This window comes from Lagopus muta, chromosome 11, assembly GCF_023343835.1.
Source record: "Lagopus muta isolate bLagMut1 chromosome 11, bLagMut1 primary, whole genome shotgun sequence".
In the NCBI taxonomy this organism is placed as follows: domain Eukaryota; kingdom Metazoa; phylum Chordata; class Aves; order Galliformes; family Phasianidae; genus Lagopus; species Lagopus muta.
The window spans coordinates 6,900,250-6,922,768 of record NC_064443.1 but is presented as its reverse complement, the minus strand read 5'-3'; the positions used below and the strand labels follow the sequence as shown (position 1 = coordinate 6,922,768).

General features: G+C 39.7%; 1 protein-coding gene across 1 annotated transcript; it reads left to right on the top strand.

The window, feature by feature from the left end:
• Positions 1-87: 87 nt before the first annotated feature.
• On the top strand, positions 88-22,416 carry TKT (transketolase). Its single transcript, XM_048957128.1, has 14 exons — positions 88-326; positions 4,885-5,002; positions 5,977-6,090; positions 6,698-6,795; positions 8,399-8,590; positions 9,740-9,858; positions 10,703-10,896; positions 11,525-11,689; positions 12,921-13,077; positions 16,415-16,545; positions 17,579-17,662; positions 17,841-17,934; positions 19,649-19,771; positions 22,102-22,416. The coding sequence occupies exons 1-14, from the start codon at positions 220-222 to the stop codon at positions 22,287-22,289; spliced, it is 1,884 nt and encodes a 627-aa protein (XP_048813085.1). The 5' UTR covers positions 88-219; the 3' UTR covers positions 22,290-22,416.
• Positions 22,417-22,519: the final 103 nt, after the last annotated feature.

Genomic DNA, 22,519 nt, shown 5'->3' with positions numbered 1-22,519 from the left:
GACGGGAGCGAGAAATGGCTCACACTGCGCCTGCGCACGGCCGGCAGGGGGAGCTGTGTCGGCGCGGGGAGGCGGGGCGGCCCGGCCCTCTCTTTCTCCCCGCCCTCACGGCACGGCCCCTCTGAGGCGCGCCGCTCGCAGCCCTCGCGGAGCGCCGCCGTCCCTGTTCGGCCCCAGCAGCCGCTGCCACGCGAGCCTCGTCGTCTCTCCTTCGGCACCATGGAGGACTACCACAAACCCGACCAGCAGACCCTGCAGGCCCTGAAGGACGCGGCCAACCGGCTGCGCGTCGGCTCCATCAAGGCCACGACTGCGGCCGGCTCGGGGTGAGCGGGGCTGGAGGCCGCGTATCGGGAGCAGCCCCCCTCTTCTTTCAGCTTTTTTGCGCCCCTTTCGCAGAGCCCGAGCGGGAGGGAAAGGGGAGATCCCCTCCGGGTCGGCGGGAGGGCTGGGGCGGCGCCGAGGAGGGCGAGGGCTGCAGGCGTGGCGCGGAGGACCCCGTTCTGCCGGTGGCCGCACGCCCCGGTGCCGGAGCGGAGCGGGGACGTTCCGGCGGGAAATGGCGGCCGCGGGCGCGGCGCGGCGCGGGGCTTCTGCGGCTCGCGGCACGAATCGGCCCCGCCCGGGACTAGTCGGTCCCCGGAGCCGGCGGGTGTTGTTGTGACTGCGGGCAGCGGCCGGGAATGCCGAGTTGATGCAGGGCTGAAACCCAAAGAATTCGTGCCCGAGGCGCAAGCGGTTTCTTTTTCATTTCGTGCCCGTCAGTTGGAACTAATTCTGCACAGAATTTCAAGTGAGCCCGAGTGGGATTATCTGCGAAATGCCTGCGGTCTCGGACGGGCGGTTTATTCAGGCCTCTGGACAGGATTTAGTCGAGGCTCTGATGTCTGCAGATTCCAGGGTTATCCTTCCTTTGATCGTGTTTTACCTATGGAAAAAATCTCCGCAAACAATGCGCTCTTACCCGCGTAAAATTAAAACCATTTTTGCTGCTTGAATAATACATTTGAGTGCTTCCACGCAGCCTTTTATATCCAGTCTTGTGGCAATTTCCTCCCTTTGGACTTCTTTGAAACTGGCAGTAGTGCAGGGTGATTTTATTGCTGTGTCGGTGGTTTTTTTTTGGGGTTTTTTTTTTTTTTTTTTTTTTTTTTCAGTTGAAGGAATCCTTTGGAAGCTGAGGTTTGAGCAGAGAAATGCGGTCTGTAAAACGTTTCAAAGCTTTCTCTTGTAGCTGCCTTACACCTCCCGCCCGGCTGTGGCGCGGTCTGCCTCACGTGGTTTCTCAGCACACAGAGAAACTGAACTTTACTCGTGCCTTCTGCATGCAGCAAGCGAGAACCTTGCTCTGGTTCTATCTGTGGAACCAGCTAGGGCATGGCGGCCAATGCAGCAGTGGGGCTGTGCTGAGCAAAGCCTGGTCAGTCCAGGCTGCTTAATGCAGCTCTGCTGTGTGTCTTAGGCCAGCCATAGAGCTGTGCAGCATCAGTTGTCTGCAGGTCAAACCGTCTCTGCTTTGTGCCATTCAAGAGCAGGGATCTTGCTATAGCCTCTACTTTTCTTTTCTAGTGCATGAAATACAAACATGTAGTAATAATGCTGTTTTCCCCATACTGGTGAAGAAATAGCAAAAATAGCTTCAGTTTAGCTTTTTATTCATGTGTACTATGGTACTGAGCACAGAGATATTTCATTAATTACTAGAGCTAAATCTAGCACTACATAAAGTCTCATAGAGCCTGAAATTATTACACAACCTGATAATTGGTAGATTATGAAAGATGTGCTCTGGAGGGAGGATTATGCTGTCAAGTCATATATTTTCTTTGGTTAATGTTGGATTTGGTTAGCAAGAGGGTAGTGGTGGAGTAACGTGTAAGGGAAAGAAATTAAGAGTCTGATGCAATATTAGATGACTAATTTCTAAAACAAATGTTAGGGGGATGTATTTTCTAGAAATTTGAATGAGACACTGAGCTTTACTTAAAGTACTGGGATGGTGTAAGGAGGCAGGTAAATGTTTGAATGAAATTTAAATTTAGACAGGCTTACAGTTAAAAAAGGGAAAGAAAAAAAAAAAAAGCATGCTTGCATTGACTGTGCTAAGGAAGCCAGTATTTGTTAAAGGTGTCGTTTATAAAAGTGAAGGAAGTGCTTGCAATAAAAGCACTTCAAACACTTCAAACAAACCAGAACCTGCCTGCTTCTTTCAAGGAAGTAATTTCTGTAACAGTGGCATGTCTTTCAAGAGAAGTGGTTCAATGGTTGGCCTGACATGCTGGTTCTTGCATTCTTTACTTGTACTTTTATTCAAGAAAATGCAACCTTTGTCTGGATGAGAGCTAAAAGATCAGGTGATCTGGTCCTTAAGATGCTCAAATTATGATCTGATGAGTCCTATCTCAGCTTAGTGGAAAAAAATCAGTAGACTGTTTAAAAAAAAAAAGAAGTCTAAAATGCCTTAGGTGGAGAAAAATTGATTAAGTTGGTTGCAAAGATTGAATGTACTTGGTTTGGGGCGTGTTGGAGCCTTTCCCTTTAGATAAGCAGTGCAGACATCTTGGTTAAAACTGGTGGAGTCTTTTGCAGCCAGTGATAAACTTCTGCAGTTCTGGAGCAGTGTCCAGCTTCCTAGAATTAGGCAGTTACGTTCCTGAAAGTGGAAGTTGGAAGTTCACAGAGTTTCTTAAGCAGCAGTTAGATTTCATAACATGTAATGATTTTGTGATCATTTGTCACAAAAGAATTTCTTCAACATTTTAGCTTTGTTTTTCGTTCCATGTTCCTTTTTAACGTCCTCCACCGTTTCATCAGATGAAGCACGTAGACACGTGTAGATGGAGGCAACCTAAATGGGCATCAATTGCAAGAAGAACTGTTTTCAGGGTTCTGATGCACTTTGGTTTCCTAATGAAAGGTTCATTTCAGAGTTAAAGCAGTTCTACTGTAGAAGCTATCTGGCAGGGAAATGTTAATGGGAGAGAGAGCCACAGAGTTCTGGATTATTTGTTGGTCAAGAACAAAACATGAAAGATTGCATGAGAATAGTATTGATGAGCTGTATGGGTACTCCAAAGGCATTTGGGTTCAACAAGGAATTTTTAGTAGAATTTATTAGGAAAGTATGAATTAACATGAGAGCAGTTGACCTAGTTAAGATGGCTTTGTTCAGCAAAATTCTGCAGCTGGTTTTAGATTGATTTCTGGTGTCTGTTATGCAGTTAAATTTTGGTTAACAACTGTTAGTGGGAAGTAACTTCATTAGTATTTTTAACTTTTTCAATTTTCAGGTCACTTATTGAATTTTCTACCTTTTGATTTTTATTTTTATATGCTACCATTTTAGGTTGTTTAAAACTTTTTTAACCGAGACCAGGAGTTCATAGAAGTATGGTTAAGTATAAAGTTAATAAAATTAAAGGAATGAAAGCTTTAAACAAGCATGTAAGGCTTATTGATTAATTCAAATACAAATATCTACTAATATGTTTGAACCGTGGTTTAAAGCTAATTCTTGGTACCCTGTGTGTGAGTACTTACCAAGGGATGGACACTAACCATAATTCTTGTTTTGCTAGTGTTCTGCATGATTTTTATTCTGTTACTGGAGTATTGCTGGGGTTGTTGGGAGGGGAGGTTTGTTGCTACCAGAAGAGAATATTCTGTTTCAAGTTCTAGTGGAAGTGTTGTCTAATCCTAACACGCATGGTAAATGTACGTGTGTAAAGCAAAAGGAGATATGACAGCTTCAAGTAACATTGTCCTGATTTACAAAACGGATCCTCTGTTTTAAGAGTATTGCATTAAAGATGAAACAGAAGTGTTGGTAGAAGAGGAAGTGAGGTGAGACTGTTTTCCTCTCAAAGCTGGAGCCAGTTTCTGGAGCCATAACCCTCCTGCATTCAGCACTTACTTTCTGGTACTCCAGCACTGGTATGCAGGCTGCAGCAGTAAGAGCTGAGAAATGCTGCTTTTCACATTCAATAAGGATTTAAACTATGTGTGATTTTTGAGCTTTATTGAAAGTGAATGTAAAATCGAGTCTGATACATTCAACTGTTCAGGTGAAGCTCTCTCTTCAAGGTGCAAAGCAACTGAAAAAGTCATTATTTAATTTGCAGTAATGATATAAATAACAGTAATCGTATGCCCTTATGTTATGTTTTGAATAAAATGCCTACCTTGTGTTGGAATAACTCATTATTTGCCACCTGGAAACAACTCTGCATGTAACTTTACGTTTGTTGCTTCTTTATGACATAGTTGCTTCTGAAATGGGCCTTCCTGCTCCTAGGGCCTACACTTCAAGTGTTCTTTGTGCTGCTCTTGAAAGTTGTGGAAGTTGCCCCATGTGGGTCAGTGGCACAGAGAAAACTCAGCTGGTTCTGAATCTTTGTTAAACCAACTAGTTTGATATTTTTATTTTTAAACCAGTTCAGATGTAAAAATGGAAAGTGCTGTCCCTCTTTAAGCCAAGGGTTAAACAAATTAATATTTTACCATGTTCATCTGGGTATTTATTATTAAAAATAATGAACTACAGAAATTTGTGTTCAGTTTCAATAGAAGATGAACTGTGAGAGCTGTATTGTTTAGTGCCTTCTTTAGAAGTCAAAATTCTGGTCCTAACAGTAATGTAAAATAATGAGCAGTTTAAAAAGTAAGATGTTATGCTGTTTAAAAAAAAAAAAGTTCCAGAATGTTCTACAAAGTGAGTCTTACATCACCAAACTTCCATCTGTGCGGTGGATGACTTATAAACAAAGCTTATGGCTGTGTCTTTTAGTGCTGCAAGGTAGAGAACTGGTCAAGTGATATTTTTAAAATGTGGGCCTAAGCAATCGATATTCACAAGTGGTAATACCTGGTTTGTCTTGATTGTAGCCACCCTACATCGTGTTGCAGTGCAGCAGAGATTATGTCTGTGCTGTTTTTCCATACCATGAGGTATAAGGTGCAAGATCCCAGGAACGCCAACAACGACCGTTTTGTGCTCTCAAAGGTAAAAGCTGTTACACTGTGTGGTTGTGGTCTGCTAGCAAGGAGGTGTCTGTAGATCACTGACCTCTCTTCCTCGAGTTCTCAAATATTTGCAATGGACTTCTCTTGAGTAAGGAAGTCAAGTTTTTCTGCTACAGAGATACAAATATTTCACTACGTTAAGTTGTTCTGATATTAAGCAATAAAGGTTGTTATATTGTCTATACATTCTATCAGGAAATTTCAAGTCTGCCTTATTTTGGCCTAACTAATTTTCTGACTCGTTTGTGCTCTGCTTGTTAAATGCTGCCATGCTGTTGCAGTCATGCCACAACGTGTCCTAATTCTGTCGGCTCTGCAGGGAGCACAGAAGAAGTAGGGATAAGTTAGTGAGTAGCTTGCACTCCTGATATGCTGCTATGATGTTTAAGTCAATATTACTTCTGAAAACACTAGTTTAGACAAAGCATAAAACCACAGTCCTGACTGACCATTAGTGTGTCTCGTTGCCTTTTGCTTTGTGCCCTTTCACACTGATGTGACTTCATGGCATTCAGGGACGTTCAGAAAAGATAACAATGTGTCAAGGACAGCAGATGATGTACTCTGATGTAGCAGACCCTTTGTCTCAGCCAGAACTTACAGTGCTACTGTATGTGGTGATGTATATCTGTTGCATCGGATATAACAGTTGCCACTTGTGATCGCCTTTTCAAAAGAAGGAATTGGATGAGGAGCTGGCTTTGAGCTGGTAAAGGAATGAGACAGACTTGCTTTGTATTTGCTTTACCCATCTCTAACTAATGGGAGTTTCCACCCCAAGCTACTAAATGGCTTCAGATCATGCTATTTTGCTCCTAATAACTCTGTGGTTAGAGATGACTTCTACTCATCTTTGTGGAGTTTGTCTTGATAGTAGGATATTGTGAAACTTGATTTTTTTATTTATTTATTTATAATTTTTTTTTGTAACTTAAAATTGATGTTTCTCTCTAGGGTCATGCTGCACCAGTTTTGTATTCTGCTTGGGCAGAGGCTGGTTTCCTACAAGAAGCAGAATTACTGAACTTGAGAAAAATTGATTCTGTCTTAGAAGGACATCCAGTACCAGTGAGTGCTCATTGCCTTTGATACAGGGTGTTGTTTTCTGCAGAGCCATAGTGTGTGTTCTGCTACAATTCTGGATTGCCAGCTGTGGTGCAGGAAAGATAAAGGCTTACATGAAGGACAATGAGGATATTGTAGCTTCACAAGTGAATCAGTGTCCAGGTTTGAATGAGGGCGCAAAGATCCCCTACAGATCAGTATTTTCTGTTTCAAAATGCTTGTATAAAGAAAAGCTTTTTTGCCCTCTAACATATTTGAGGTATTTCAAGGGTTTGTATTCCATTTGCTCACCTCACTGGACTGTGAGTTCCAAATCACTTCTTTGAATTAAAAATTTAAATACAAAATCATCAGTTCTTAACTGATGTCATCCAAGGCATAGTTTAGAAATTTTGGGGATGTATGTAACACCCCTCAGAGAACCCAGTTGGCCTGTGGTACTGATATTGAGGTACATGTGCAGCTGTGAAAGAGGGGGAGCAGGGATTAGATGGAGAGACTTGCACTGTACTCTCAAGGCCAAGATTCTGATGCATGTCGAACCATCTGCTAATGCTGGAGTTTAGTTCTTTTGTTGAATGGAAAATAATTGTTGTCTTTCTATTTTCAGAGACAGGCATTCACTGATGTGGCCACTGGATCCCTTGGTCAGGGTCTTGGTGCTGCATGTGGAATGGCATACACTGGCAAGTTCTTTGACAGAGCCAGGTAATTCCATCTTTCTAATTCATTATTTAAATGGGAGCACTTTGGGAAAATAAATTTTTATCTCAATTGTGGGGGAAAAAGAAGAAATCCTGTATTCTTTTTTTCTCCATTTCCAAGTCTCAACTTTAAATTCAGAATTTAAATCATATTACCCCGATAATTACAAAGTCATTGCCAGTGGAAATCTGAAGAAATCAAATTAGCAAGAATCAGTGCATTTGCTTGTTCATTTTGTGATCTGACAGCACTGCAAAATGATGATCCTGCACAGAGATTTTGTTACTGGAGCAGCTTCTAACTTCCGTAGAGTAACTGATAGCAATTTTCAGGCTGATATGTCCTTTTGGAAGGAAGGAGCAAACTAGGGATGTGGCTGTTCAAAGACAGATGACAAATAATGGAAAACGTGAACTCTGGGTGAGGAGCTGTTGTGGTCAATAATAGCATTATTGAGTCATAAAACAGGACTCAAAAATGTTACCTGGAAACCACTCGACTCCACAAAGAAGAAAAAAATAGCTGCTTCTGCCATTTCTTTTGTGCACAAGGGAAGTAGATGTCTAAAGGCAAATCTCTATGAGGAGAAAAGTAGCCTGATGCAGTTGATGTATTCCATGTGACAGTTCTAGTACATTCAAACGCAGGCTGCCCAGTTAATGTGCCCTACACTTCACTGGCTTGAAATCATTTCTGTGAAAGATGACTTGCTGATTTTAATTGAGTTTAGCAGATGCTACGTGTGGAAAAAATCTAACCAGTGGTTACTTGACAGAGGAAAAAGGTGGTCTTACATGCAATAGTGAGGAGCAGCTTGTATGGACGGAGTTCAGATTTAGCTAAAGGCAGGTGGGATTTAGATCAAAAATCTCTAATGCTTTAATGTCTAGTAAAAATAAATACATCACTAATGGCTATCTTGGTTATTTGATTTTTAAAACTATGTATGTGAAAGCTTACATGCTACTCCTTTTTAATTTTAATAGGTAATAAGCCTTGTCATCCAAAAACACAAGTGGTAACTGAAGAAAAACCCAGAGGCTGAATCACAGAATAGATCAGGCAGTACTGCAGTTTTGTCTAAATACAAAGCTTTGGTGCATGCATAATCTAAAAAAAAATGATTGTGATTTTTTTTTTATTTAATTTGGTTGTGCAACAGGCATTAACGTGTAGCTGTGTTCATTCCTGGTTTATATTTTCCTGAAATCACTGGTTGGCCTTCCAGGGAAGGGAGTATACGCAAGGAATGAGGAAGCAGACAGTAATCTTTCATGCATTGTCAGTGTTCTTGCTGAGTCACAGTGACAGTGTTTAACAGGCTTTTTCAGTCAAACTTTGTATTAGAAAGATTTAAACCTGATTTTTCTTAGAGACAAAGTTTTGAAATGGAGCACAGTACCTTTCAACTTAAGTATTTTTTTGTATGCAACAGCTTAGAAGCATTTTAATATGTCTAAGTTTACATAAGGTTGTCCGAGGTAAACGATTTGACCAATGTTTGGAATTAGAACAAGCTCTCACGGTGAATTGTTAGGAGAATTTTGCTTTTTATTTAGCTCTGCTTAAATGTCAAACCAATTTTTACTTTAATTTCCTTTTCTAGCTATCGTGTGTATTGTCTGCTTGGAGATGGAGAATTATCTGAAGGCTCCGTTTGGGAGGCAATGGCCTTTGCTGGGTTTTACAAGCTTGATAATCTTGTTGCTATATTTGATGTTAACCGTCTTGGACAAAGTGACCCTGCACCTCTGCAGCATCATGTTGAAATCTACCAGAAACGTTGTGAAGCCTTTGGGTATGTTTTTGGAAAATGTTCAGTATGTTCCTCCACATGAAACTGCAGGTTTTTTATTCACCTTTTATAGAATTTTTCAAATATGTTTTCAATTCTAAACAAAACCAGCACCAAGAGGGACTGCTTAGTGAGATACATTAATGAGATCGTGTAGTTTTTATCATACTGAATACAGGATTTCATCTAACCATTAAGGTTGAAAAAAGACCTCAAAGATCCAACCATTCACCTGCCCCAATCCTGCCCAGGAAACCATGTCCCTAAGTAGCACATCTGCGTGTTTCTTGAACACCTCCAGGGGCAGTGACTCCACCACCTCTGGGCAGCTTGTTCCAGGGCCTGATCAGAGAATAAATTTTTCCTGATATCCAACCTGAACCTCCCCTGGTGGAACTTGAGGCCATTCTCTCTTGTCCTATTGCTGTTACCCAGGAGTGCAGACTGACCTCCACCTCACCACCCCATTTCAGGTAGTTGCAGGGAGCCGTAAGTTCTTCCCTCTTCTCCAGACTAAACAATCCCAGTTCTATCAGCTTCTTGTCATATGACTAGTGCTTCAGGGCCTTTACCAGCTTTGTTGCCCTTCTCTGAACACACTCCAGGGCCTCAATTTCTTTCTCATAGTAAGGGGACGTGACCACAGGTACTGTTATAAATCAAGTAAATCGGGAAAAAAAGGGCATTAGTAACGTTACTCATAAGATAAATTCTTGGCTTTCATTTCATTTAGAAATGTATATTTTTATGTAGATTGAAGAATCAGTGAAACAATCAGATGCAATATGAGCCATGCAAATTATGATGGGGCAACCTAAAGATTTTAATCAATTTTCATTGTTTGTTTTTTAATTGATTGTTAGATGTTCAATTTACTTTTGTGATTAAAAAAAAACTGCTGTTCTGTCTGAAAAAAAGGGTAATGTAACAGGTTTTGCCTAGTAGCTGTTAACTGGTGATTAATTCTGCTTTGAAGAAAAAGACCATATTATTTTATGGTCTTAAATGATGCTGGTTTATGTTTCTGGCATACCTTGGGTCTCTTGAAAAGACACTGCATTGGAACAAAGTTAGTAATTGTTGTTATTGCTAGCTACCAGAGGATGTCACATGCTAACACACTTTAGAAATAGTTGATCTGTTTGTTTTTAGCTGGCATGCAATCATTGTTGATGGTCACAGTGTGGAGGAACTTTGCAAAGCCTTTGGTCAGGCCAAGCATCAGCCAACAGCTATCATTGCAAAGACCTTTAAAGGCAAAGGCATATCAGGTAATAAAACATCCATTGTTTTGTGTGCATATAGTATATGTTTTGAGTGCAAAAAGTCTTTCAACTCTTTACCCTTCTCAACATTAGTGTTAAAAAAAAAAATAAATGATTGTGACTCTTGCAGATGAGATGTGCTGGCTACCTAGCATTGTATCCATAAAATACTGTCAATGCATATTGAGCCAGTCAGGGGTTGCCAATCAGCTACAGGTTTTACAGTGTGGATTTCTTTCTGATCAGCTAAAAATTATTAGTAACAAGACTGCATTTATTCGATCCTTTACGTTACGTAAGCAAACAATTTTGTTATTCCAAGTCACTCCCTGAGAAGCATGTCAGGCAGAGAGGCTGTTAGGGCCAGATGCACAAACATAAGAGTAATCAGAAGCTATTAAAACAAAGCTGTATAATTTGAGGGCTTGTTTGAATTAGACAGCTTGGTTAACTGTTGTTTGAAACTTAGCTGAGTTTGATTTTGGTCTAACTGTAGAAATTTCATGTTAACTGTTCATTGATTTAGCGTTTACTTCTTGATGTGTTTTGTTTTAGTTTCTGGTTTTTGTGCCAGTTTAAGATCAATTTTGGTACTGAGACACTGAAAGTTTGTGGTCTTGAATGGTGACTAGTTCAAAATGTTTGGAATTTGACTCTTTCTCTTATATGTTTAGACATGTCTTTATTAATGCAATTGAATACTGTTGTACATGCTCACAGTGGGGATGAACCTACAGAGGTTCTACCTCGGAAAACAATATTTGGCAGTTGTAATCCACTGCACTTAGTACAACCTGCAGACAAAGGCTCAGATATTTTTCTTATTTCTAATGTAATTTTAACCATGTAGGTGTTGAAGATAAGGAAAGCTGGCATGGGAAACCACTTCCAAAAAACATGGCTGAACAAGTAATTCAGGAAATAGAGGAGAAAATCCAAAACAAGAAAAAGCTTTCTCCTGCCCTCCCTGAAGAAGATGCTCCTGTAGTAAATATTAGAAACATTAAGATGCCGTCACCACCAAGTTACAAAGTGGGAGAAAAGGTACTGCCTTCCTTTCTCAATGTTTGTCAGACGTGTTTCAAGTATAAGACTGTGTTGTGCATAGTGTCCATTATAGTGTACCTTGCCATTATTTCAACTACTATCACTTCTTTCCTCCTGTTCTTAGTATCCTGGTAAACATCTATTGCCATATGGCGATGTATAGATATTCAACTTACCTGGATATTGAAAGAACGTCTTAAAATAGGAAGTTTTGAATGCCTTTCTTAATTTTTTTTTTATCATTGTCAATTATCCGAACTGTTTTATGTGTTTAAAATTAAGCTCTGTGAGGTTCCTTGAATTTCCATGGTTGGAAATGGGAGTAAAAAATTGTCATGTTGATTTTCTTGTTTGTTTGTTGGTTTTTGTTTTTGAGACCTGATTAATGGAGACCTATTTGAGTAAGCTTTCAAATTTTGTAGCTTTATTAGTTTCCCTTTTTTGTTTACTCTCCTGCATGGCACTCTTCTCATACATATTTTTCACAGTGTTAATGTTTACAATGTGTTGGATTTTGTTTTTTACTTTCTAAATTTTATGTGCATGCACTCAAGGAAAGATAAAGGATAAAAAGTTTCTAGAAGCAGGAACTTGTAACAGCACTGCTATGCCTTTCCTTCCCTAGTGGGCTACCCGCAAAGCTTATGGTGTTGCACTTGCAAAACTGGGCCATGCAAATGATCGAGTGATTGCTTTGGATGGAGACACAAAGAACTCTACTTTCTCAGAACTTTTCAAGAAAGATCATCCTGGTCGCTACATTGAATGCTACATTGCTGAGCAGAACATGGTAACTGGGCTCTTGTCTCTTGGTTTCGTAAAGTGCTGGTATTACACAGTAGGCTCTGGAACCAGCCAGTCTGATTCTTCAGAAAGTTGGGTTTTAGTATTTTTCATATGTGTGTTCTTGGATATTAAATTTTCCTTAATGCTTATAGAAAACCTTAGGCTCTGGTAGAACTTATAAATATAATACAGCAGAATTGCTTCTGATCAGTAAGTCTGTAAACTTCTTTCTTATTTTTATCGTGACAATGCTTTTCAGCAGAATGTGTGGATATGGCAACATGTGAACAATAGTAATATTTCCTACAGTGTGATTTGTAGAGAGTCCATTCTGAAGACTTTTTAGGCTCTTTTTCTTCACAGGAAATGGAATACCACTACACAACATGACAGTGAGCTCTATGCTAGACTGGGGTATAAAGGTGAGGACAGATAAATAGTTAATAAAAGTTAGCCTTGTGGCAATTGTACAGAAATGATGGAAATAATTTGGTAAGTCATCTGTTGGACTGAGTCTTCAGCTGATTCTAGATGAGTTCACTGCTGCAAATAAAACTAAAGACACATTTAAAATGGCAACAAATTTCTGCCTGAATGATTAATAATAAAGGACCCATGAGCAGTTTCCTGCAGATTTTAGGGCATGTTTCATGAGTTTCAGTCAGGTATTTTGGATTTACATCAAGTTGGGAAAAGTTTGCCTATAGGAACATGTGTAAAATGTGTAACATGTGACATAAATGTATGGGGATAATTGTAGCAGTAGATGAATTAAGGATCTTGTTCTATTTTTCCATCCTGCTGAAGAAGGAACATTTTTGTAAATACTAGTCTAAAGAATGCAGATAAATCCATTCCCATTTAATAATATTTTGTCTGCTGCAGATAGTAAATATTGTACTTTGGACTGAAAGTGTAAGTCTTTGATCCAGGAGAACAGGGAAGAGGGTAGTGGATAAGGCTTAAAACTGGATTGCTGCTTGGTGCAGATGAAGAAGCATGCAGATAATGCCAGCATGGATCACCAAGACCAGGTAGCTGATGTGAGGAGCAGAGGTGCTGGAGGGACAGATACTAGGAGAGCGAGTTGCTTCTGTTTCCGTTCTCGGAAATGCCAGCAAGTAGGAGCAGGAATGGGTGGAGTTTTTGAGTTTGATGAAGTTGCACAGATGATCTACTGGAAACAGTGGATAAATGAGGAATTAACTGTTCCTGTATGATCTCCCTCTTTTCAGGTGAGCGTTGCAGTTGGTTGTGCCACTCGTGACAGAACTGTTGCTTTTGCCAGCACCTTTGCTACCTTCTTCACACGGGCGTTTGACCAGATCCGTATGGCTGCAATCTCTGAGAGTAACATCAATCTCTGTGGGTCACACTGCGGTGTTTCTATTGGTAAGGGCAGCCTGGAGTTATTTGCTAGTGGTTCTCTGTTATATAATCATTGGTCTGACAGACAAAGCTGACTGATAAAGCTTTTTGGAGGTGATTAGTCATAAAGTTATGATAGTATAGGAGTGAAATTGTGATGGTATAGCAGTGATAGCAGTGCAGCCTTTTATAGTAAGAAGTCATGCTGGTAGTTTTTTATCAGGCACAGTACTACATTTGGAAAGAATGAGAGAGATTTCAAGCCTCCGTCAGCTTAGCTTGGTAAAAGTAAGACTTTTCCCTGCTAACCTTCAGTGTAGAGTGGTGTAAAGGAGTTGGATTGAAAGTGAGAAGCTTCGTTTCCTTTCCATCTTTACAGTTGACTTCTTCTGTGATGAGAATAGTCATGTGCTTACTGTACCTCTTTCCCAGTCCCTAAAATGAGAAGCTAATCATACCTGTTCTCACTCAGATGCTTTTGTCCACAGATCTCAAAAATGCTTCACAAAAAAAAAAATAATCTGATTTATTCTGCCTTTTAAGATCACCACTTTTAAATAAGTGCCTCAGTCTCTCTCAGTATTCCTTAATACTGGAACAATTAATCTGTGTATTTCACACAACAACAACAACAAAAAGCAAAACTTAAAATGCTAATAGAACAGGAACTGTGAACCTGTTATGTGGTTCAGGAAATTGACAATACCGTCTCTCTGTCTTTCAGTCATAACTGCACATAACATACACATCAGGTGATATTGGGGCTAGCTTTTGAAGGGAGTTGGATTTTTTTTGTTCTTTTTGAAAAATTTGTTTTAATTGAAATTCATGAAAGTCACCCTTGAGAACAGGAGCAGGCTTGCATACCAAGAAGGAAAATGCCAATGAACATTAATGCTTGAAAAAATACTAGGTATTTGTGAGGCAAAAGAAAGAGGTGGAGATCTGACAAGAATGATGAATTAAGGTCCTTCACATAAATCAGTTTTGTAGTTGATTTAGCAGTTCTGGCTAGCAGTGTGGTTTGCAGGAGGAGTGGTTTGGGGCAAGCTAACCAATTTGACTTGTAACATTGGTTAAGGTATACAGATGTAAAGATGCTATTTATGTGTGTAGTCTCATCCCGAACCTCAAGCTTAATTTGCATCGGTGTAGAGGATGCTTTAGTTGAGGAAGCTGTAAATAGAGTATATCAGATTATGGCTTGTGTATGTCATTAAGGGAGGGATTCTGTTACAAGCCTCTTTTCTTTTTAAAATCAGTCCTTCCACCTCTTCATAGTCTAGTTCAATCCAGATTAAGTCAGCCAGCAGCAAAGGGTGTTGGTGCAAAAGCTAATTAGCTTTGGTCTTCGCTTATTTAAGAGGATGAAATTCCTTTAGGTTACCTGGATTGTCCCCTAGACTTACACTTCCAAGTGAATGCTGAAAAATGAAATATTTGAAATGTCTTTTTTTGGGGGGGGGATTGGAAAGTGCACACTTAAACTCAAATAGCTTTATAAATTTCAAGTCTCATTCAGGCCTCAACTCAAGTTTTCAAAAACCCAGAGTTTTGCAACAGAATTGTAAGAGAGAAAAAAAAATTCATTCAGCTGTTAGGAATCTAAATTTTAAATGGAAGAGTGTGAGTGAAGTGTACTTCGTATTGCAGCTTCAAGCCTGCATGGATTCCAGAATCCTAACTGGATCTTTGTTGAAAACTGAAATTTTATGTATGCAGTTCTAGGTAGGCCTGGGCTTTTACTACATTGAAATTTGGACCCAAGAAATTTATGAGACAGCTATCACAATGGCCTTTTGAACTTGTACTAATTTCACTCCCAGAATAGTAGTTGCTGACAAACCAAAATTTCTAATGAAATTTTAAGTATGTAATCAAGGTCATAAGAGAATAAATGGTATCTGTGTTTTCCAAGGGTATGGAGGGGAAAAATCATAGTGTGTATACTTGTTGTTTAAATGGCTGCCTTCTCATTATAGTAATATGATACTGTTCATATTAAGCACTCAACTTTGTTTAAGCTGTGAGTGCAGGTCTTGAGGGTATAACTGAAAATTACTCTTTTTTGATCTGTGTAACTCCACAAAACTTTAAATCAAAATTTTTGTCAAGATGCATTTGGGGCAGATCTCAGTGCTACTTTGTAAATTACTGGTAAGAACTGTGCTGGTTTTTTTGGCACTGTTTAGCAGAAGTCAACGAACAAATATGAGTATTCTCCTACCTTGGGTAGGTTCTTGTTTGTGTAACATAGTTTTGTTCTTTGTAGTTTCTCTTTTTCCTCAGTATGTTTTTTGCTTGGATGCGTTTTGGGGTAAAAAATCCTTGTGAGTACACATTGAGAGTGCATACAGAAACTATGGCATTAAGAATCTTTCTTTCATGACTGAAATGAGATTATTTTTTTTTTTTTTGATTCCTGGCAGATGCTTGATGAGTAATTTATAGTGGCAGAGTCCAATGACTGATTTCTTTAATATGTTTAAAGAACTTCAGAGTTTTGTGCTGCTCTTAGGAAAATTCTCTCCTCTTTCCTCGTGAACTCCTCCTTGAGTAACAGGTAGTAGGTGCATGTGGGAGGGCTTATTGCCCTGCTCCTACTTTGCAGGCTGTGACATGACTGGATTCAGAACTTCTTGCATGGTTACTTTGGAGTAGTGCCATTCCCAAAGCACCCTTACACAAGGCCATTGGGAGGGGGTTGTGGCGGACGCAATGAGTTTTCTTAGTTACAGAAACAACCAATACATGTTTTGGCTAACAGTTCTTGTCATCAATCTGCAGTTTAAGCCAGGAGGTGCTTGAGTAGTTAAACGAATAATGCAGATATACTCCTTCTGAGAGACAGTCAGTAGTATTTAAATACTTGTACCTTCATTAGTTTTGTAGCGAGTGTAAGAATTTGAGAGTAGCTGTACCATGTAGACTCTCCATTGCAGATGGAACACATGCAATTCTCCTTTCACGTTTCAGCAGCTTAAGCCTAGAGCAATATCATTGACAGTTAAGAATTTTGCTTGTAAGGCATCCATGAAAATCTAAAGATACATAGATATATTGTGACTCCCTTTCTGTACCTGTACCCTTTTTATTTTGGTTATTTGCCTTTTGTGTTGTTTTACTGTTGCGTTTTATTTTCCATTTTTTATTTGTAACCCCAATTCTCTTTCTTTTTAGTCTCTTTCTGTCTTTATTTACTGTTTAGATGGTTCCAAGTTTAAGGAGAAGATGATTCTTTTCTCAAGCAGGTAGATTTGCATGTCCTGTGTGTGCCTGATTTTTCTGATTTTCATTAACCTTGTACTGAATGACTGTCAGACTGTGCACTTAATTTTGTAACCTTGTAATTTTTTTTTAGGTGAGGATGGGCCATCTCAGATGGGACTGGAGGACCTGTGCATGTTCCGAGCTATTCCCAATGCCACTGTCTTTTACCCCAGTGATGCTGTAGCCACGGAAAAAGCAGTGGAAATAGCTGCCAACACTAAGGTTTGCAACACAGTATTTGAACTGGGGAACGTTTTGTCTCGTTGCTGATGGCATGTTTTGGTTGGTGTTTTTTTTGGTTTTTTTTTTTTTTTTTTTTTTTTTTTTGCATGTCTCTATCAAATAAACTGCTTTGAAGGCTTCAGCATGGCAGCAGGGTGTTTTTGTTGCATGGAAAGCAGCAAGCATTATGTCCAGGCTTGTGCTGAATGAACAGTGTGCAATGGTGTGAGCCAGCATTGGGAAAATGTGAATGATTACACAATGGTTTCAGCATGGATCAGATTGGCTCAGAAATGAGACAGATGTACTGCTGGTCTTTAGCTAATTTAATGAATGTACACTCTTACTGTAATATCTGTGACATCAAGACTGAAGCTGGATATGTGACTGTCTGATTTCTGTCATTTAATTTCAGCTAATTTCTCATAATAATAGCCAAATGTCCTTGGTAGTACCTGGGTCAGATCTTCTTGACTGATATTTCTCTTTGCTTCCATGGAAACTTACTTTGAGCAAGGAGTAAATAACCTGAAAAAGTTCAGTTGTGCTAGTTGCAGAAGTTTAGTATGTAACAAATGTGTTGTGTGGTCTATGGAAAAAAAGAGGAAAGAGGAAAAAAGAGAAAGGAATGTAAAGTAGTATGAGGGTATATAGTTTATAGCTTTATAGTTTACTGCTTCTTTTTGAAAAGACATCTGAACATTAACTGGTAGAAAACATTTGCTTGCTTTCCTCTGAGCATTTTTTTCACTTTAAAGCTGATAAAGTTAAGCTTGCACATGTATGGCAGAGTTCTAAGATCCTAATTAACTCAATAGGATTCTTCATTTCCTAAAAAGAACAGAAAAGTTAAGATCTTTGAGTTGGAAAGAAAGCAGCAAGTTACTGTCATGTTCTAAGAAAAGGTGAGGTAAAACTGAGGAGTTAAAAACAGACAATTAGAGAAAGTAATTTTGCTGCTTTTTTATCGAAAGGACAAATTGGAATATCAGTGCCTTTGTCTCTTTGTAACTTGTGTTTTCTGTGGAAACAGGGCATTTGTTTCATAAGAACTAGTCGTCCTGAAAATCCTGTCATTTACAACAACAATGAGGACTTCCATATTGGACAGGCAAAGGTAAGTATTGCAAACAGAATCAGAGAAAATATGCCAAGTTTTTCCTGTAAAAAGAAAAAAAAAATCCTTTTCCTTCTAAAAAATTCCAGAGCCAAAGATAAGTTTTTAAATAAAATCTCTAGAAAGGTTGGAAACACCAAGATTTATTATAGAAAAATGTGGAAACACTGTCTTGCAGGTGATTCTGAAGAGTAAGGATGACCAAGTGACTGTGATAGGAGCAGGAGTCACCCTGCATGAGGCTCTGGCTGCAGCAGAGCAGCTGAGAAAAGGTGATCAGATTTTTTTTTCCTTTGTCTTTTACCACAGCAAAGAAATTACTACTGGTTAACCTAACTGCTTACCCTTTGTATAGGTAAACATTAACTAATGAAGATATTACAGACAGCTGGTCACCAGCTAGCCTGATACAATATGGCATGCCATATGTATGATGATCTTGCCTACTTGAGTAGATTTCAGTTAGTTTGGCAGCCTTAGTAGCCATGGAAGTTGCCAAACTGGTCAGATCAAAGGTCTCCTTCAAGCCATCCTGTCTGAAAGTGCTCTGTGGGCAGGATTTTAGAAGGAGCATTTAAGAAACAGGAGTGATCTGTGCTGTCAGCTTGAGCTGCTGTACTGACACAAGAGAATCAAATCAGGCTGGGGCCAGTTAACGAAGTACAGCTGCATGGTGTGTGCCCAGTGCTGCTGACAGGATCTGCTGTTGTGCAGATATGACTCACTGCTAACCTGATCTTTATGAATGAACATTTCTAGCTAGAGTGGGAGGTAATGCTCCAATGATAGAGCTCAAATACACTGACGTTATCTCACGGAAAAAATAAAAGTCCTTAAGTGAAATGCAAAAGAAACCAGCAAAATCCATTTGTGAGTCAATGGCCTACGCCCAGGAAGAGATTACGAATAGTAAGAGGTGATGCAATTAATGCTGCCTGTGGCTTAGGGGTAGCATTGCATGCTTTATCTAGGTGGAAAGATACTCTTATGACCTTGAACTGTCAGAATTAGGACACTATGGAAGTTGTTTTTTCTACTCTCACCATGCTTTGCAATGCACGGATGATTTTGAAGGGTGAATAACAAACAATGGAGAGAGACTTTTATTGTAGAGACAGTGTCTAATGCCTAAAATATAGTGGTCACAAGAGAGCCTTTGATTGCTAAACTGTCACTGTAACATAATAGGGGTTTTTCCCCCTGCTTACAAGAGTTCTTAGCTGTTGAAGTATCTTCTTGGAATAGTTGCTAAATAGCATGAAATTGACCTCAGACTTTTTAACATAAATAAAGATTGCTTCAGTATTCTGCTGCCCAAGATCAGACCAAAGCTCTAGTAACTTGCTGCTCCTTATAAAACATAGCCATTTTGTATGTATCTTTAGTGAGTAATGTGGATCTGCCTGTCACAACAGGACAAATGCTGATTTTTATGCAAGTTCTTAAGGATGTTGTGATAGAGGCTGGGGCAGTTCAGATAAACATACCTGATAGGTAGTCAGCCTGCAATGGAGAATTCAGAATGCTTACAGATGAAGAAGAAAAAAGAATTGTTTGACAGCAAAGTTAGAGGTAAAGGAAAGGTCTGGGGGGGAGGAAAAAAATGAAAGTGACTGTCAGTCTGAAGAAGGAGGATTTCATGGTGGCTGGATTCTGCTCTTGCCCATGGGAAGGCCGCTTGAGTTACTTCTTTGCTAACAGGCACTCATGGTGACCTCAAGTCACTCATCCAAGGCTTTTCTGTCCCACTTTATTCTGTGAAGTGGTTGGATGTTACTGTATCACAAAAGCACCAAGAGAGAATGTACACAGGATTACATGAACAGATTTAGAGTTGATTAGATTGTGTGTTAGGCATGCCCTTAGTGCAGATACCTTGATGGTTTTCATAATCGCTCTAGAAAATCACAGGGACTCCCTGTACTGCTTTTGTTGTGTTAAGTTCTCCAAGACTAAGTTGTAAGTAACATCATTCTACTTCTATAGAGAAAATCTTCATTCGTGTGATTGATCCTTTCACTATAAAGCCCCTGGATAAGAAGACAATACTTGAAAATGCAAGAGCAACCAAAGGCAGAATCATCACTGTTGAGGACCATTACCATGAAGGTAAGCAGAGCCTAGGGGGTCAAAGTGTACAGAGCAGACCCCCAAGGTTTGATGCTCGCAGTTTCTCCTGTGAGCATCAAAAGAGAGAAGTATGAGATCTGATGCTGATGCTTCAATTAAAACAAGAAGTGGGTTTTAGAATTTTTTTTTTTTTTACTGCTGTTATGATTGTAAGTTGACAAGGCTGAAAGTTTTCTGAGGTAACAGGTTAATCAGAATTGCATTTATGGTTTACTTAGTTTTGTGTGCCCTTCTGTATGCATGGTGCAAGTGGAGTCTTGATTCCTTTGTTCCCAGTGAGGCTTTACAGCAACTGGTCTGCAATATGTTACAGGTTGCAAGGGAGACCATTTGAGCTTTCACTGTGTCCAAAAGCTTGATTTCCAGGTTACTTGAAATCAAATAGATAGGTTTGACAGTTTCAGCAATCATTCTGGGATAAATTTCTTTCTTCTCCACATTCCTGTTGTCTTTTTCTTCTAAAAGAACAAATCAGAGCCTGTGGAGAGCCCCAGATCATTACATATCCTCACTGGATTTCTTTTTACTCCTTCATTATAACCTGCTTATAGGCCAGTTGAGAATCTGTTGCTGGCATTTGATAGTGTTCTTAACCTGAGAGTAAGAAGCGTGTATGTATGTGTACATACAAGAAATACATACTAAGATGATTCCCAAATAAATCTTCAGATAGAATGCTTCTTGAGAGAAGCAGAGTAGTGCCCATAAAATCCCCCGGCTTCTGCACCAGGACCTTTGATCTCTGGCAGGATTCTGCAGGACCTCAGTTTAGAGCTGATCATCTGCTCAGCTGTTGTACTGCCTCTTGCTCTCTGACATGCCTTTTTGCGCAGGTTTTCAAGAGCTTGCCTGTGTTAACATGTCCTTGTGAGGGTGAGCCCATATGTAAACAGTGAGCAGCTGCTGTGAATAACGTCAGGTTTGCTCCTATTGAAGGAGATGAAGAAATTAGTGAAGAGGCATCTGTGAACTTTGGTGTTAGTAGATATTTGCTAACATTTATTATTTATTAACAGATATTAGCAGAATGCTATCCTGAAGTGAGCTGATATTACCAGATTATGGATGGTAGAAGTGTCACAGTGCCTCATAAGTTTTTATTTTGGTTTTCAACTCTTTACAAATATTTTACTGCATACTTGCAAAATGGCAGCATCATCACACTGAGATGATGAACCTGTGATTTATACTGATGGAGCTTTCTGTGCATGCTGCAATCAAGAAAGGTCAAGAGTACACGTGTCACAAGCCTGAATAAATTGCAAATCCACATCAGACTGATTTTAGCAACTGTAGGTGCCTCTGGCTAGAGGTTAAAGTTGTCTGCTTAAATCACAGTTTGTCCTGAGCTGGGAAAAACTTTGTGCAATCCTGGATACACCAGCATCAAGGTGTCTCTCCTGCACATGCTGCTGACACTGGCCCTGTGCTTTCTTTGCTAGTATTCCTGCTTCCAGCATCTCTCTTACTGCCACAGTTTGCTGTTGCACCTATTGTCCTTGTGACTAACAGTAATTCAGTCTCAGCAGAACTTTAAGCAGAGGTTGTGAATGTATTAATGCAACTCAGAAAGCTCTCTGGTGGCATCAGTATAGGCATCATAGAAAGATGGAGTGTGTAAATGCTGTTGAGCCTGGGAGGAATTAAGATTTTCGGAGTGTTAAGTATGCTTGTAAATATTCAGTCTAAACATATTTTCAAACTGGCCCTCAGTTGGCTGATGCTGAACTTCTGGGGGCTTCCTGCCAGTTCTATGTCCCTCTAGAGGTTATGTTTCTTACCATCCATTTGTAAGAACTTCAGAAATGTTAGGCTGATTGTCCTCAAAACATCTTCAAAATGTGAATTGTTTTTCTTTTCATAATGGGGGATTTGGATGGATATATATCTATATCTATCTATAAATATATATACCAACAGATGTTTCTCATAAACATGTGAGTTGGAGATTTAACTTGCTTAGATCTTCTGATCATACTTAAATTTTTAAAAGCCTTTAAAATTTTATTTACTTGACAATGGGCAGAAAAGAAAATGCATGTTAGAGTATTGAATTTTCTTCTCTGACTCACTGACAGATGTCCTAGCCCTATTTCTCCTTTCCAGATGGTCTCTAAATACCAGTCTGCCTTTCAGAGAGCAATTACAACACTGAGCCTATAAATGGAGGGGGGAGGATTGGAGGGAGAAGGGGAGAAAGTGGTCTCTTTGATCTCCTGAAGTCTTTCACTTTCCTCTTTTGATAAAGGAATCTATATTTTGCGTGTCAAAGCATACAGATCTGTGTCCTGTCTGATCTCTTTCCATAGGTGGCATTGGAGAAGCAGTGTGTGCTGCAGTGGTGGGTGAGCCTGGTGTCACAGTCAGTCGCTTGGCTGTATCTCATGTACCACGGAGTGGGAAGTCAGCTGAGCTGCTGAAGATGTTTGGTATTGACAAAGATGCCATTGTGCAAGCTGTTAAGGTGGCAGTGTCCAAATCAAGAAATGCAGAGTAGTTTGAAGCATCTTATGTTGTGTTGCAGAGAAAAAAAAAACAACAGTGTTCAGAGAAGTACTGTAAAGTTTAAGGCAGGCAAAGGTGCTTTATGTAGAGTTCTAATAAAAATACCAGCTTAAACCTTCTGTATTTCCTTTTCTTCTGTGGGTTTTTATACTGCAGTAACATCTGAATGCTTTCAGTCACTGAAACCTTCAGATTATTTGGCCATTGGTTGGCAGCAGTGCT